Here is an 18,647-nt window from a genome sequence, read left to right as displayed (position 1 = left end):
AAATGCCATCACATATGCCGTTGCCTGCTGGGGCAGCTGCCTGAGGGTGAGGGACACTAACAGACTCAACAGAATCATCAAGAAGGCCAGCCATGTTGTGGGAGAGGAACTGGACTCTCTGACAGTGGTGTCTGAGAGGAGGATGTTGTCCAAAATAAGAACTATACTGGACTTTCCCTCTCATCCTCTCCACAATGTGCTGATCGGCTACAGGAGCTCGTTCAGCAACAGACTCATACTGCCACGGTGCACCACAGAGCGACACAGGAAATCATTCCTGCCTGTCGCCATCAAACTGTTAAACTCAGCACTGTGACGGACACACTCACTGTTTATACAATGTACATATTGGCTACTTTTACACATTGTACATACCTGTATTTTTAAATTTTCTTAAAAAATTTTTTGAATACAGTTTTTGTAAATACTACTGTACTTGAGATTTTAGTTTTTGTTTATCCTATTTATATACTCTGCACTTTTCTCCTTTCTTGGTCGGGAATACTGCATGTGCAATTGTCTGTAGAAACAAGAATTTCCCTCCAGGGATTAATAAAGGAATTCTGATTCTGATTCTGAAAGGGAACAACAACAACCACAGAGGTGAATCAAATTATGAAAAATTAATAATTTTATCAACAAAGGATTCTTTTATAAAAGAAACACTAAAATGATTTATTTTTAAACACATTACAAAATTAATAGCCAGCTAAAGGGAGGCAGCCTACTGTAGGATGTGTTCCAGGAGTGCAACCACTTACCCACCATGCGTGCTCACTGCAATCACTGCAAACTGTGTCTCGGTGAACTTTAACACTACAAACAGTGAAGGGAACCACACTACAGGGCCTAGCCTCCACTATAAGCCCACTAATGCCACTAAAGAAAGGAAAAAAGAACAAAACAAACAACACTACAACCAATTAAAAACACCAGCAGGCTAACATGTGAGGATCAATAAAGGGCAACACTAGTACCAATGCAAAACAGCAGCTGACAACAACCGATAAGTTCAGGAAAGATGAATTAATAAAAAACATGTACTTACATTTATGATATCCTGCCTACAGATCAAAATCACATACCTTAATGAAAAGGTACACCGGCTAACCCAGCTTAACCAGTGCCCACAACACTGGAGAGCTACAGTGTAAAAGGACAAGAGTTCATGTTCATTAGTGCCACTTCACATCACATCATAAAACAGTAGTTCACACAAACCTTGAGTCACTAGTGAATGCAGACACCAATACGACCAAGCAACAAGAGGAGAGCTCAGAGTCAGATGAAGCCCACACAACAGCCAGAGAAGGACAAAGAGGCAGCCATGAGGCCACAGGTGGCTTAAATGCCCTCAGTCTAATCAGGAAGCAGTAGGAGGGGTTTGGCCTGAACACAAGGGTGTGTTCAAGAACCACCCACTTAATGAAAGTAGCACTGGTTTCCCCATCACAAGTGTCATGGCAAAACTTGATTCACTTTGTCATTATGAAGTAATTTGTGTAGAATTGTGAGGGAAAAAAATGGGACGAGAATGTAACATAATAAAATGTGGAAAAAGAGGTGTGAATACTTTCCGGATGCACTGTACATCAGCGCATATATATCATTGTGCTTTTTTATTTTTTTTACATTTTTTTCATACATGGTATAACTTAACACAACCTTCTGTTTGGTTCAGTCACCTGTTTCTTTCAACGCTTACTGTGCACTTAAGCTTTAGATCACCATATATACTTTTTATCTTTTCATGATTTTATCATGATAATAATCATTTATAATCTTAGTCTAATATCTTCCTTTACAGTCTATCAATGCTGTATTTGTACTGTATGTTACTGCTTTTGTGTTTGGTCTGATGATGTGCTTTTAAAATGCCTTGATTTACGTGCCTCATTCCCTAGACTTTACACTAGGGTGGTGTCAATTGCATAAAACCTGCCTCTCTAAATCCTGAGAAAGAAATACAAACTTAGTGGTTTAAAACTTTATAATGGTGGTCAATGGGAAAAATACACTATATTAACAAATGTTATGGGAGTTGTTTATCAGAGGGCTAGGCCCATTACTTCCAGTGAAGGGAAATATTATTGCTTCACTATAACAAGACTTTTAGAGAATGATATGTTTCAACTTTGTGGCAACAGTTTGGGGAAGGCTCTTTTCTATTCTAGCAAGACTGTGCCTCAGTGTACAAAGCTCCTGGCTTGACTGGTCTGCACAGAGCCCTGACCTCTACCCCATGGAACATCTTTGTGATAAACTAAAATGTGGATTGCGAGCCAGGCCTTTTTGTCCAACATCAGTGCCTGACCTCACTCTTGCTTTACTGCATGAATAGGTAAAAAATTCCCACAGAAACACTCCAGATTCACATGGAAATCATCCCCAGAAGAGCAGAAGCCGTTATAGCTGCAAAGCTGTCTGTGTATTTAGAATGCAATGTTATTAAAATCCCTGCTGCTGTAATGGTCAGGTGTCCCAATAGTTCTGTATATATAGTGTATTTAGGGAACAGCAGTAGATTTTCCTTGCCACGAGGGCGAAGTGTGTGTTGTATAAGACAGGCATCTTAAGAAAGTACAGAAACTATTCATATGTTTCCATGAGCATGAGTGAAATAATTCCAAAGCATCAATTAATATTTCCTCTTTTTAAAATAAGAGTTCTTACCGTTTTGAGATGGAATGTCCATTGGCTCTCATGTTTCTTTATTGCAGAAACAAAACTGTGGTTTTATAACCTCTAATGGAACGCGTACATCACATAATGAGCAGAGAGATGGAATGAAATGGCAAGTTCGAGCCGAGTAATCAAGACATAAAGGTCAATAAAAGTCTGGTAATAACATAACATATCTGTTGGGGAAAACGTCAGCACCTCAAATTGCTCTGATAAATTTCTCACTGACACTTAACAAGAAATGAGAACTCAAATGTAGGTGACTCCATTTTGCACACCAGCACTAAGCAGTTCTGTTGTGTCTGAATTCCTTCCCAAATATTTTCTAACAGATCTCCAGGCTCTGTGGTGTCCTATTAAAGAGTAGAGAAGTGAGGTGCATGTGCGGGCAGAAAGCTGATGTGTAACTGAATCGCAGTAAATTGTCTACAGAGGACTGCAGTAGCATGCGTCAGTGGGAGCTGAATGTGCCCCACAGCATCATGGGCTTTATCGTGCAGCCTAATACCCTGATTCACTAGCGCACAGTGGCAGGCGCACTGCTCGCTCAGTTAATGCTAAGTAGAGCAGTGTGATGGAGGAGGGCCCCACTAGGAGCACAGAGGAATCTCTTCAAGTCAACACACTCCTGCTGGAAGCTGAGCCTCTTACACACAACTACATACAGGGCCTCAGTTTGTAGGCTTACTTCCTTTTGCCTCACTCACAAACACACTCGTTTTCTGTTGTTCTGCCAAGGCTTTCTATCAGTCCCTCCTTACTTTCCATCCCTGCTTTGTCCAAAAAGAGAGGTTTGTAATGTTTTGAATCCTCAGTTTATTCAACATTAGTGGTGAGGGTACATGTGGGTCACTACATCCTATATGGTCTTGTATTTAGTATTTTATATTTTTATATTTTTTCGTAAGTGTGCAATTTTAATTTTCTCTGACTATTTATAAGTGTGTTTTTAAGCTGAGAATCTGCACAAAATTTCGTTATGCTTGCATAATGACAATAAAGACTCTTGAATCTTGAATCTTGAATCTTTTAGACCTTATTCACAAACTAGGATAATCAAAAAGTTCCTAACTTACAATAGCATTATTAGAATTACCACCTTGTGGCCTTGCATATTTTTCTTATAAGAAAATGGCTTAATAGGATTAATGGATTGATCAGTTGTCTCAGCACTAGTTGTGTCTTTATGTTATGAAACTACACACTAAAATACTATAAAGCGAGGATGTTAATACATTGAATGGCTATATAAAATGTTGAGCCTGAATAATAAAAAACGGGGGCTGAAATAATAAGTACTGTTAATTACAACTTTCACAGACAGCTGCTCACACTCCAAGTCCAGCACCAGACGTATGCTAAGCAAAATGAGGGGGACTGAGGACTACTGAGTGTCAGAATCATTGTCCAGGATGAAACAACAAAGATCCAGGAATACACCAGGAAGATGCCACCCAGAGATGAACTGCTAAGTGAATACCTCAGGCAGGAGAATTCTGGGAATGATGATGATGATGATGAGGAGGAGGAGCCATAATGAAAGGGAGCCCTTGGACTGCATGTACCACTGACAGATCAGAAGTGGCTGATATCAAGAAATCCTACCAATGGCTAGAAAAGGCTGGATTGAAAAACAGCACAGAAGCACTAGTCGTGGCAGCACAGGAACAGGCACTCAGTACAAGGTCAGTAAAGGATAGAATCTACCACACCAGACAGGACCCCAGGTGCAGGGTGTGCAAAGATGTCCCCGAGACAATTCAGCACATAACAGCCAGATGCAGGCAGGAACATCATACATGGAACGCCATAATCAAGGAGCTGGCAGAGTATAACAGGAACATCTGCACTATATGGGCCGGAAGTCCCATGGTCAGACTGGAAGATGCCTCCTCAGGAGGTTGAGAATAGCCAGGCCAAGATACTGTGGGACTTCCAGATCCAGACTGATAAAATGTTGATGGAGAGCCAGCCAGACATTGTGGTGTTTGACAAACAACAGAAGAAGTGGTGATAGATGTAGCAATCCCAACAGCAAATAGTGGTAGACAGTGGTAATCGGGGCACCGGGGGCTGTGACCCCCACACTGGAAGAGTGGCTCCACCAGATTCCAGGTACAACAGTGTTGGTCTCTGACCAGAAGAGCACAGTCCTAGGAACAGATAAGATACTACACAGAACCCATCCCGTCCTGTTCCTGTGCTCGTACTGGTATTCGTGTCCCGATACCACAGCAAACGATATCACTTTACGGGAGCGTGACGTTCAGTTGGGCGGTCAGGTGCTAACTGAGAGCAAGGAAGAGCTTTCAACACAAGCAATCTGATAAAACATATAAAAAAACAACGCAACGCCGAGTTCAAAGAGTTTGCTAATAGACAAACAGTCCGGTGTCCCTCATCAGTTTAACTACAGAGTGGATTGACGAGGATTTTACTCTGCGAAGAATCTTCCTGCACGCAAAACAGCTTAGTTTTTGAGGCCATTTTCTTGAATGATAAATAGGACCTTTATGTTGTGAATGTTGAATGCAAGACCAGAAAATTATTAAACATGGCTCTGTTTTCATCAAATCACACCCATCCATCCATCCATTTTCTATACTGCTTTATCTGTCAGGGTTGCAGGGGGGTTGAGCCTATCCCAGCTGACTACAGGTGAGAGGCGGGGTACACCTGTCATGTCCTGGTTCTCTGTCTTTTTTGTTTTTGAGTCCATGTGTCATGTCTCTTGTGTTTCCATGTTTTATGTTCAAGGGTTCTGTCATGTCCTGGTTTTGAGTCCATGTGTCATGTTCCATGTGTATCTTGTGTTTCCATGTGTTATGTTCTAGGTTTTTGTCATGTCCTGTTTTATTTTGAAAGCGTCACTTCCCCTGTGTATCTCTGTCGCTTGTAGCTTTGCTTTTGGTTTTCCTGATTGCTTTCTCTCTCCTAACGTGTGTCACCTGTGTCTCGTTGTCTTGTCTATTTAGTCCTTGTCTTCCCAGTCACTCTTTGTCAGTGTGTTACCTTGTCAACTTTGTCAGGTCTTGGGTTTTTTTTCCCCCCTCCTTCCATGATTCCATGCCAGGATATCTTTTGCCTTGCCATGCTACACCGTGAACTTTGCCACAGTTTTTTTTTATTGATCCCATGCCACAGTAAGTGTGTGTTTTTCAGTTTTGCTTTAAATAATAAAAGACTATTGTTCAGACCTCTGCCTCGCATCTCAGCCTTTTCGACTCTGCATCGGGGTTCAGCTCTCCCTGCGTTTCGTGACAACACCCTTCTCAACTGGTGGCCAGCCAATCGCAGGGCTAACACACAGAGACAGACAACCACACATGCACACACTGCAAAAAAAGAAAAAAAAAAAGGAAACATGGAACTGCTGATGCAATGAATGATGCTTTAGGAATTTCATCACGTAATACTGTCATCTTCACTCCAATTCCTGATACCTTTATTATAGGTATATAGTGAATTAAAGAGAGAAACCATTCCAAATAAAAGATAGATGCCAAAATTAAAGCTGTTATGTATTAGATGTCTGAATAGATAAAGAAATAGATGAAGAAACATGTATGCAAGAGGCATCCAGCTTGTGCAGCTCCCCGCTGAGCACTCACCGCCACTACACCCGCCCCCCTCTCTCAGGTCTGTTGTCTTGGCTCAACATCACCCCCCACCACCACCACCACCACCACCACCTTTTGTCCAGCATTTCAGCTTGTGGAAATGATAAACATAAGTCAGTGACATTGCTATTCACAGTACCAGTGCTCTGCATTCGCCATCTCATCATCATGTATGCATGTGCTGCTCAGAACAAAATAAAAAAAAAATTACAAAAAATAAGATAGAAAACGGGATATCAAGCATAAAATGGATCAGTTATGCATGGTGCAGGACTGTTACTTGTCCTTATAATGGCTGGGGCTATGGAGTATGATGTAAATCAGTTTGTTGATTGGTCTGTCTATTCAACACTTCGGCAAAGAGCATTATATTGATGCTTACTGTACAGATAGTGATATGGATACTTATAATCCAAGCTTCATTATGACCTCTGCAACTTTGTTTGGGATTCATGAAAAAAATCTCTCTAGGCAAAATTCACCATTAACTCAAAATTTCCCATGAACCCATTTGTTCCATGACAAGACATCTGTTAAACTAGAAGTCTTCTTCTTGCCTGTAGGCACATGGAGAGCTGCCTTTGTCTCTACTCTGCTCCCGTTACAGTGTGTAACCTTCTTCTCCACTTTCACACAGCAACTGGATTTATTTCTTCCCTTTTTCCAATCTTCATACCTTCTTAAAGAATGTTTGTGTCCAGTTCTCCTCGTAGTTTTGTGTCTCTCCCTCCCTTTCTTTCTCTCTCTGTATCTTTCTGCAGGTCTCTCTCCATCCAGATCTACATGTTGAACTGTATCCGGTCCTCTCACAAACCCAATGTCTACTATCAACATCTGCCCATGTTGTTCTTCTATGTAGGGCCCCTTCACCCAGCCGACTATCAGCAGGATAGTTCTCACTTGTGAGTCGGGTCCTGCTCAAGGTTTCTTCCTGTTAAAAGGGAGTTTTTCCTTGCCACTGTCTGCTTGCTCGGGGGTTCAGGCTCTGGGTGTTTGTGATCACGCACCAAAAAACTGGTGCATGTCAATTCAGGTCCTCAAGATATTTGATACAACACTAGAATAATAATAAAAAGAACTGTACTCTACACCTCAATACCAGAACATAAAGAAAAGAAAGTCCTTGGATAATTTAGGATAGGATCATTTTTTAACAATGTGCACACATTGCTGGTACAGTAAAAGTTACTGAACACATACCACCACAATGTTAACATCTGTGCATTCAGCAGAATGTGGATTTGATCTTTTGCTTTTTACACTTCAAGATTCAAGATTCAAGATTTTTATTTGCCATCTGTGCACAAACCAACAGTCCTGTCACATAAGAATTCTTGTGCAGGGTCCTCTTGGAGTCAAGTCGTTTAAAAGAAAGGATAGGCCCATAATAGAAAAAATAGATTTAGACTTAAACACTATGCAAGAAATAATATATATATATATATATATATATATATATGTATTATAAATGAATGATAAATTATGAATACTGCAGCTGAGGTATGAACACCATATACAAGTAACTATATAAACTGTAAATGTTCAGTGTTGAAAACAGGATTATGAGTGGATCATGCACATGGTATTTCACACTTACTTCACTGAGAGTTTAAATTTGAAGAAGTGTTCAGCCTTCAGCCATAAAACACTCCCCTCTCCTGGCTCTCGTGTGTTCCTGGCTTGCCCTCAGTGATTACAGAGATGGGAGAACAGGAAAGAGACAGTGATGTCTGAATAACAAACGTAAAAATGGAAAGCATGCTCCAGAGGGCTTTGGTTGGCAGCTGTTTTTGGTGGGTGATGGGCCAACAGCACTGACAGTCACAGAGCTTTCTCAGTAAGTTGAGGTGCCTGACTGGTACCAAATTCAAGCCTCTGTAGATAATTGAATGTTATTTCTTGAAGTGAACTAATGAAGATTTGGGTGAAAGAGAAGGAAATATGCCTCTGCTAGTTGCTAAAGTAGTGATTTGGAAGAATGATTGCATTCTGATTGTACTGTATGTAGAAATCCTGTCATCAGCTGACAGGAATGAAAGAAAAGTTCCAACATCTGAGTCTAACTTAAGTCAAATGAGTTCTTACTAAGAAGTTTTAGGAGGCAGTTTGGGTTCACGCTTACTTTTGCAGAAGTGCTTAGACCTGGAGCTGACTGATTTGTTATGTCCTGCGCTTCGCATGCAGTTGCATTTCTCGTGGAGGAAGATTAGTCTTATGAACGGATAATTTTCCTTCTGCTGTGAGCAGCTGTGATCAAAGCCCTGCTGTATGTAGCTGCCCTCTATATCATTACTTCCACAGGTGTCAGGACAGGCATATGGAGGTGGTATTGCTTATATTCAGCTTAAAGTTCTGACTGTACACATCTGTCCTCCGTCACGTTTCTTTTCACTCACTCAACTGATCACCTGATCTATACAGCTCTTATATTGTTTATTATTCCAGCAAATAAACAAACTGTCAGCAGTTTTCTGACTCACTCTCCCTGACGATGTAATGATCCTTAGATAACTATTATCGTTGTAGACTGGGACCACCGAGGTGCTCCACAGAACGCCACAGGAAGTCCTTCCTCCCTGTGGTTATCAAACTCTTCAACTCATCCCCTTTCTCCACATAGGACAATAACAACTGAGGAACAGCTTCTTCCCAGAAGCTGTGAGACTGTTGAACTCTGGAGGTCCTCTGTAGCCCCTGCTGCCAAACTCACACCTCACACACCAACAAATACACAAACAACCACCCATGGAACATTTTGCACAATGCAGCATTTGCACAGAACTCAAACTGCTCATGTTCATTGCACTACGGTCATTTTGCACTACCCTGTCAGCCATTTTGCACTACTGTTTATACTGTTGTTTATATCATCTACTGTTTTCACTTATATTACACTGTTTTTATACTATATAGCATTGTTTATATTTATATTTATTTTGTTAAGAAACTGGGCTGATACTGGGACCGGGGAAACTAATTTCGTTCCACTCATGTTTTACGTGTGTGAAATGACAATAAAGCTCCTTGAATCCTTGAATCCTTGAACAATTTATCCTGCACTGCAGTTAAAACTTTAAGATTGTATCAGTACCTTAGCTGTTGCCATTCTGCACCTTATGTGCCGTTATCTATCTATACCTCATGTATATACTACATACTCTGTTATTTTTGTATATATCATTATATTTTGTGGGAAAATTACTTTCTGCTTTTGTATGCTTCTTTGTATTGCAACCCTGGCACAACAATTTCCTGCGGGATCAATAAAGTTCTTATCTTATTATGTATTATATTATATATTAAAATCAAACTTCAAGTCTATTCTTTCGACCATGTAAATGTAAAAGAATAAAAAAAGAAAGAAAACAAGTAAGAAAAAAGAGGCAAAATAAGCTGTGTTATACCTTGATATTGGTTTGGTACATGCAAACAGGACTTTAAAGGTGTAACTGGTTCAGGTGAAGCAAATTTGAACTGCTATATATACATCTAGGTTGAGAGTGAATGTATAAGAATGCAATTTGCAAAAAAATCAACATGCTTGTTACATGTAAACTATTTATCTGAAAAGAAACTCGTAACCATAGCTGTCAAATAAATGGAGTGGAGTACAGTACAATTCAGATTTCCTTCTAAAATTTAGTGGAGTAAAAGTATAAAGTACCTCAAATTTGTACCTAAATACAGTACTTGAGTAAATGTACTTAGTTACAGGGACTTCAAATGAAAACTTGAGATTAATGACAGAACAACAGTTGGGAGCTGCAAATAAGGTGCTTCTGCCTGACTTTGTTGTTACTACTAGTTGACCTTTTAGTCAGTCTCTAGTTTTACCAACTAAATGACCAAATCGCACATAAACTAGCTAGTTTTTTAACTAGTTTTTGCTGTGATGAGTGAGTCTGCTGAAGGCCTCCTGTGATAAATCACAGAGCAGAATGTCTTGTATTCCTTACGCTCTCTTTCTCTGAACAGCCTCGGTTCCTCTGGGAGACTTCAGCTCAGCAGAGGTGCTCTATTGGCCTACATCTGCTAACATTCACTGCCAGCTAGCTCTCTCTGTGTCTCATTCTCTTTGTCTCACCCTCATTCCCTTAGTCTCGCTCACAGGCAAACACTTTATCTGTGTCACATATTTTGCTGTCCTATCTCAATATCATCCTCTTTCATGCTGACTGGATCTCTGGCAATGTCAGTCCTCCTTTCTCACTGTTTCCTTCTGTTTGTCTGCCAGCCCTTGGGCAATCTGATATGGGTTTTCAAAGCCTGATTAGATGTGGAAAGTTTTCTATCAACACAGCAATAAAAAAGCATTTCAAAAGCCGGACCGCATCTTGCAGGTTTTTACCTCTTGATTTGATTCTGAAGAACCTTTCATGAATTCGACCAGGTCGGACACAGGAGTGGGGCTGCGTGATCTTTTCAGCATTGACACATAGAGTCTTCTAACTGAATCCCAGTTACTGGCTATTCCTGTTATTATCTTAAACTGAAAGAGTCATTTTCTTCCTGCAAGAGCCGGTAATATGAATATAACTGTTCTAAAAAGGCGTCTACATGTGATTTTGACATATTTAAAATTTCCTGGTATTTTCATGAGGAACATTTTATGAGTGGAACAGCAATGTCATACAAGTGACTAACAGTACCTTCATCAACAAATTGACAAATTGATTTGTTATTTTAATCAAATTGAAATTTTAAACTTTGTAACTTGTGCTGCCACTTGGCCAGGACACCCTTGGAAAAGAGATTTTTAATCTCAATGGGTCAATTCTCCTGGTAAAATAAAAGCTAAATAAAAAAAAAAAAAAAAATCATATGAGGCAAAAAAAACCCCCAAAAAACCCAAACTTTGATGATTAAAAAGCCTTAATCTGAATGAATGAGTTTGAAGAAGGAGAATTCTGGTGATGAGAGTTTGCTGAACACACTTTAGAACACATGTAAATACAAAGCTGACAGACAGATGTGAAAGAAGTCTAAGATAAAAACAAAACAGTCAGCATGACATTTAATACTAATACAAATGCTTTCCACCAGTTCCTTCTTTTTTATGAACGATATGAAAATGTGATTGCATTGTTCTCTGTTGCAGCTGCTGATTTGACAGGCTTCTTTTGCTCCTTACACACACAGTTTATCAGGACTTTATGTGATGTTGTTTTAAGTCTGCAATGGTATGCAATACTTGAGATAAAAAATACAATTTATTACTTTTGTAATAAGATAGTAAAATTACACAAAAAAAATGACTTTGTCTAATTTGTGTCACTTTCAGCCGATCCCCATTTGGTAAGATTTTGAGAAGAAGATAAAGAATTTTGCTTTTAGATGTTTTAATACAGGAAGCGTATGAAACCCATGACTAGAGTAGTCACACACTCTGTCATTATGGATGGAGTTAGAGTGAAAATAAATCATTCCACTTTGTGCCGAGGACCCTCCCACAAGGACCCCACTTCAGATCTGTAAGTGCAACCCCCATATGGGTGGATTTATCTCCAAAAGGATTAGTATAATGTAAAAATATGATTGTGCGTAGTTGAAGCATCAGCAACACCTCTCAATAATCACTTATTACCCACTAGAAATGTGCAGCGCTCTCTGCAAAGAACCTGTCTGTATGTGCACTTTCTTCTTACAGTTGTTATTATTTTACTGTCTTAGCGGCGTTTCTGAGCACCAGCCTTTGGCTAGTAAGCTTGTAGCCCCCAGCCAATCACAATATCATCAGCCACAACGTTAAAACCACCTGCGTGACTGTTAAAATAAATCACAAACTCTACAGTTTTAAATTAAAGCGGAAAAAAAGATGGTATGAGAATGTAATGCTCATTAAATGTATCTGACATTCAGTGAACAGCTGCACCTTCCTCTGCTGAGTTCAAATACTGAAGCTCTAGATACTCAAATGTTGACAAGATAAAAATCAAAGTTTGACTAAGAACTGATGTGTGGTGATCAGCAGATGTCTCTGAGAAGAGTCACCATTCTGTTGGTCCTTGTTGAGTGATGCATTTTCTCTCACAAATCTTTTTCTGTAAATAAAGACAGCAGATGTATTCGTACATTTGCTATTAAAGATATAATAGGATGTTTGTGTTTGTGATTAGGTTGTACCTAATAACTTTTATCTCTGACAGGAGTTTGGTCAAATGTACACTGATGTAAAATGTTTGCAACTCCCAACTCAAAGTGCTTTTACTTCCAAACTACACTCAGCTGAAGTACTTCAGTACATTTATTCACTGCAAACATATTGTGTTGACACATTAAACTGCAGTACTTTTTAACACTTCGTGTTCCTCTGAACGGAACCTCTCGGTCCTGCTGTGTGTTTAGCTTTGCTGTAAGCTATTAGCTCTGTTACGTTTTAGTTTCCTTAGCCAAACACACCACAGGAGATACTCCACAGCTGTTCTTGGAGTTCAAATGTAAATTTGTCATGCCGTCTTGATTTAACTAACTCAAGGCATTTGCGAGATCCTGCCAGCAAGCCATTTGTGACTGAGAAGAAAGATGGACCGCTACTGCGAGAGCATCTCAAAATCTTCATATGTTTTGTAGGCTTCGCACTGAGTAAAATTGTCAAGGTTCAGCATGAAGTCTGACATGTAGCTCTGCCGAGTCACAGCAGGACCAAGAAAACCTCATTTGACAGAACGACCATATGTATCAGAAAAGATGAAAAAACAAAAGTGATGAGTGCCTCAACAAAAGAGCTCTGTAAGTAAACAGTCCTAAGGTTTCTTCCTGTTAAAAAGGAGTTTTTCTTTGCCACTGTCTGGGGTTAGGTGGCTCTGTGGCGCAATGGATAGCGCATTGGACTTCTAGTCAAGCACTTGAGAAGTGATTCAAAGGTTGTGGGTTCGAGTCCCACCGGAGTCGCATTTTTCCGTAAACCACCTGCCATGTGTGAACCATCACACTGTTTGCACTACCTCATTCCACTGTTTGCACTACATGTGTGTATATATATATATATTTTCCCTTTCTTGTAAATATTTTATTCTTCATTTTATTATTATTATTGCTATTTTGTATTTTGTATGGTGCACAGGACAGAGAAAAATCCGGAGTCAAATTCCTTGTATGGTCACACATACTTGGCAAATAAAGCTGATTCTGATTCTGATTCTGATTCTAAGGTACTGTAACCCAGTCTTAATCTTTCCTGCAGGTGCACTATACTCTTTATCTTTTATCTAGGCTAATGGCCACATCCCTCCCTACAATTATACTTTTGATTTAATCTTTTGTTTTCCCCCAGTTTTAGATAACAGTTGTCCAGCCCTCCTCATGCTTCCATTTGTTCCACTTTGGAGGAAAAGCAGCCTGAGGCTTCAAAATGGAGCCTCACTGCATTTCACCACTCAGTCCAAATTAAAGTAGAGCAGCCAGCCTGTTATAATTTCAATTCAATTTATTTATATAGCACCTTATACAATCAAAATTGTCTCTAGATGCTTTACAGAGACCCAGAGACTGAACCCCTGAGCAAGCAGACAGTGGCAAGGAAAAACTCCTTTTTAACAGGAAGAAACCTTGAGCAGGACCCGGCTCACAAGGGAGAACTATCCTGCTGATAGTCGGCTAGGTGAGGGAACACAAAGAACATCTGCAACTGCTCAATGCCACATATGGAATTTCCATCGACTAAAACTGGCTCATAATTGATTACCAGTAATGTGATTACAGTAATTATATTACAGTCTCTTACATTAGTTCACTATCCTGTCAGATTACAACTGCTTTATATACTTGTAGAAATCAGATCAACCCAGCTAATTAACATATCATATTTATCATTTTGTTGAGTTTTGTTGAATGTGACCAAATCTGCAGTGAGATGAAAACTAATATATACCTAAATTTAAAGGACTTTATATCAAGAAATCCAATGATTTTAGTGACGGAAGTATTTGGGCCAAACATTCTTCCCTTTTTCTGGCTAGGTGGGGGTGGAGGAAGATGGACGGAAAAGAGTACTGCGCCCTTCAGTTTTAATTTGCCACCTCTTGTGACTGAACATCCAGCTAGCGATGCTGCTCAAAAGCCCTAGAAAGCTGAGAAACTCACAATAAAAAGATTAAAAAAGCAATCCAAATCCAATACAGCAAAGGCTGACATATCCTGACCTCTAGTCTCTAGTACATGTCACAATTTCAAGAATTTCCTGAATTCTACAATTCCCATAATGAAACTTAAGCCATTTTTCAAGTTGTTTCATTGTATTCATTTCTCCCTGCCTGGTAAACATTTTTCTTTACCTTTAACTGAACTACCTCCAGTTGGTAACAAAGGCTTTCTGTTGAAAAATCCAAGCCTCCAAGCTACCGCCTAAGTTAACCCTGATTACATCACTATGACATCATCAGGGTTATTTGCTCAGACTTGACAAAGTTCATCCAGAACCATGAGAACTGTTTTACGACTGCATTCACAAGCTCAGTAGTGCACTTCACTGGCAAGATGATTTTCATGTGTGAAATCTCTTTAAAGGGAGTTACAAACGTTACTGGCATCTGTCACTAATGTTCACTACAATCACTTTGTGGTTGTAGTTCAGAGAACACCATTATAGCACATGGTAAACCTGTTTTTAAGCACAAATAATGATTTTTGAAGGTCAACAGAGGAGGTAGTGACCGAATAAAAACTCCTTTTTGTTACTGATACAATTAATTCTTATACAAGGACTTTTATTAAACTTGATAAATATTTAACTTTTTAGTTTACAACTTGTTACTTCCACTAAATCAGAATAAACTGCCAACATCATGTTCATGTTAACCACTTTTCTTCTGCCCTGACCACTTTGAAGTGACTTGTTATGTAACTGTCTCACACAGCAATTTACTTTTTTGAATCCAAGAAACATCTTGATGTTACTACAGCCACTTATGTAAGTGAGAAGATATCATCCAGACTCTTGTGGCTGCAATTTCGGAATTTTGTAATTTTGTCAAAAACTGCAATTTAACAAAGCCATAATTTCACCTCACAGTATTTTTAAAGGGACAATGCCACATGACTGAATCTGCAGTCATACAACCTGCACGGTGATGAAGGTGATCGTGATGTCAATGGGAAACTTTACTGTCTCTGCCATCCATTCCACATGACATGAACACAGCACCAGCACAACACCAGACCTATTTGCACTGTTGAACAAAGCATGAGATGTCATTCAGAGCTCTTGTGATTGCACGGTGCCAGAAAGATCTGAAGATACTCATGTAACACTACCACTTTGATCAGTACCTACATACCTGGTCCCTTAGTCCCTGAAACAAATCGGTACAATAATCAATCCATCCACTAATCATAACTTGAGGAACTCTAGTGTGAATAGTGTTTTTCTTTTCTGTACTGTGTACAGCTGCAGGTACTCGTTTCCTGTGTTTTAAATGCTCTTCCTCCCCTTATCCTTGAATGCTTTGCACACTCTATATCCTGTTTGCTGCTGTAACACTAATTTCCCAGTTATGGGACTAATAAAGGATTATCTTATCTTATCAAATGCTCAATTTTAACATATCGCATATGGTGTTGCAACTGATGTTGGTTTGTGGATGTAGTTGTGTACAGGGCTAACTTATTACAGTACAGCAAAACTACATCTAGGTCTAGTGTGAGATCTGCTTTTTCTGACTCCAAAGCCATCATCATTGGAGCATGAGTTCTCATTGCAGAGGTAAATCTCTCCAGGGTGTAGAGATACATCATGATAGGCACACTCTGATGTCCACTTCACATCCACTAGGACATAGCAGTCACGGCTGATAGGACAGCGGGATGGGGTTGAGCTGAACAGGCCACCGACTCGGCTCTTGAAGAACCAGTCACTGACACACAGACACACTCAAGGAATGAGAATGAGTGGACTATATGCACAAGTGCTGTAGCTCACTGAGTAGAATTAACTTTCAGCACTGACCTAGATAAATGCTTCCTGTTGTTTGTAAAAATAGTGAGCAAGAATTCCTCCAGTGAACGGCAGCTTTAGTATTTGAAAAGCTCCAGGCTGACATTTCTTACTCACTGTAATTGTAGTGGCTTTGAAATGTAAATGAAAGATTCTAAAAAGAAAACAAAATCAAGGGAATCCCCCGTTCAAGAGAAAAATCCACAGGGACGATGCAGTCGTTCCAACAGCCTCCATCATACACTATTAGCAGCAACTGTCCATGATGCCAGTTTGAGTGGAGAGCCACAGGCCAGTGGTGAACTAGAGCATGCATAAAGTGCACAGCAGGGGAATGAGCGACTGTCACCACAAGCTACATGCAATCTGTACTTAAATCAAATCATCAGTCCATTTTCATTATTTTCAACCTGATAATCTTAAAAAAAAAAACAAACAAAACAACATAAAAAAAAAAAAATCATCAATCAGAGCCTGTTTCACTGGCCCCATATTAAAAGACAGTGTTGCCACTATGGAATCCCCCATCCACATCCATCATGGCTGCACTGCCCTGTCACCACAGACTCTTATTTAAACCTACTTGACAGTGTAAGTCTGCCATTCTGTTTGGAAGAAGGACGGTTTCGTCTTGTGCATATGTGCATATGTGCGTTGGTCTGTTTGCATGGAAAATAATTTGTTGATGTTGCACACATTTTCAGCACCTTGACCTAATGCATTGTGAACATGATGGAAATGATCAAAATATAGAACTGTGATTGCCAGAAAATGAATTCAAATTAAAAATTACGCAGGAAAAAAAAAAAAAAACAAACAAAAAACATCATTCAGTGTGTTCATGTTCAAGAGGCATGTGTATGTGTGAATACACACAGTATGCAGGTCCAACTGTTACCGTACCAGTATCTGCGAGATATAAATATATAACTGATGAAAACAAAAACAGAAATGCATTTCTTTGTAATACTGCCCAGCTGTTTATTTACATTATGAGTACAGGTGGCTTCGTTGTACCAGCAACAGAGAAAACGGCTTTTACTGGAGGAAAATCACCTCGCATACTGTATGCATGGAATCATTTTCTACGGTGTGCTGCGTTTTAATGTTGACCTACATATGAAAATAGTAGAAGCTGATTCCCATCTTTACTAACGGATCTGTAGTCCCTGTTCTACACGAGCACATCCGACTGCATCCTCTTGGATGGAGACGCAGAACGGCTTCGAATGAGAAGCATGCAGCATCAACCCACCTCCACAAAATAGAAACAGGGAAGCAGGCTGACGCTGTCTTTGGTCAGGATCCCCTTCTCTCTCGCAGACATGGTCAAGGCTCGAAATATCCACACAGATCTGAGAGGCGACGGCAGAAGACGACGGCTGAGCTCTCCAGGCGTCCTGTGTTGGGATCAGGAGCGCTCCATTGCCGCGGTGCGAAGCGGGATGCTCAGGACAACCTGCCGGTCTGTATGAAGCCCAGACTCGTGGGGGCCTTAATCTCCGCTAGTGAGAAGCCCCGGGTTTGATTCTGGGCATGTCTTCCGTTGGGATGTCAAGTAGAAAACGGAGCCACATCGCGGAGGGAGGAGGAGGAGGAGGAGGAGAGGGAGCGCAGGCGCACATGGAAGCGGGGAGCTGACGGTATACGGTTTGGACTGCTGACATTGACAATGGATGAATAACTGGAAGCAGTTGTCAGTTTCACACAATTAAAAAAACAAAAACAAACCAAAAAACATATTTTGCACAATACATCATGTTATGTCAGGTCTCATGACCTCTTTTGCACATGCTTAGGGACAGCCGTGGCCTAAAGTTTGGAGAAACGGCTTGTGATCGGAGGGTCGCTGGTTCGATTCCCCCACTGGACGGGCAGGAAAAATTTGGGTGTGGTGATTGATGAGTGATTAATGTGCAAAAACGCCCCCCTCCCCATGTGCCCCTTGACCAAGGCACTTAACCCCCCCCAATTTGCTCCCCGGGGTCTTAATGCTGCCCACTGCTCCTGTGTGTGTTTCACTTCATGGGTTAAATGCAGAAGACAAATTCAGTGTGTGTATGTAAAAATATATATACTGCCAATAAAGTGATTCTAAATCCACACGTCACCAGGCAATGTGATTTATAGTCCACTGTACCAAAAGCTGTAATTTGTGCGAGATCAACAGCGCCGCCATGCAGCCACACAGAGGACAATCCAAACATTCGTTAACAGAAGATATTAATATTTTATTTTGATCCACACATCCAGCAATGTTGACGGCACTACAGTTCACAGTGTTTTATTTGACCTTACAAGTTGTTTCTTATTACTTCAGCATTTGTTCTAATCCTCCTCCTCAAATTCAGCACCATATGATGACCAGCTGTAGAAAGTAACCACCTACAGTCAGTACTGTACTTGAGAATATT

General features: G+C 40.2%; 1 protein-coding gene and 1 non-coding gene across 3 annotated transcripts in view; one reads left to right on the top strand and one right to left on the bottom strand.

Moving 5' to 3' along the window:
- LOC124049710 (phospholipid phosphatase-related protein type 4) overlaps window positions 1-17,881 on the bottom strand; it is a 46,013-nt gene extending 28,132 nt beyond the window's left edge. The window contains exon 1 of one of the 2 annotated variants that reach the window (XM_046371645.1): window positions 17,489-17,881. In XM_046371645.1, coding sequence (XP_046227601.1) covers window positions 17,489-17,560 — 72 coding nt within the window. In that variant the 5' untranslated portion in view covers window positions 17,561-17,881. Of the gene's footprint in view, window positions 1-1,221; window positions 1,324-17,488 lie in introns of those variants that run through there. The other variant, XM_046371646.1, reaches the window with a different exon arrangement.
- Window positions 13,102-13,193, top strand: trnar-ucu. Its single transcript is given in 2 exon segments — window positions 13,102-13,138; window positions 13,158-13,193. It is a non-coding gene; the product is annotated as a tRNA-Arg (tRNA).
- Window positions 17,882-18,647: the final 766 nt, after the last annotated feature.

The sequence above is a fragment of the Scatophagus argus genome, chromosome 18 (genome assembly GCF_020382885.2).
Source record: "Scatophagus argus isolate fScaArg1 chromosome 18, fScaArg1.pri, whole genome shotgun sequence".
NCBI lineage: Eukaryota > Metazoa > Chordata > Actinopteri > Scatophagidae > Scatophagus > Scatophagus argus.
The sequence above is the reverse complement of the archived record's forward strand: the minus strand, read 5'-3'. Positions and strand labels throughout refer to the sequence as shown.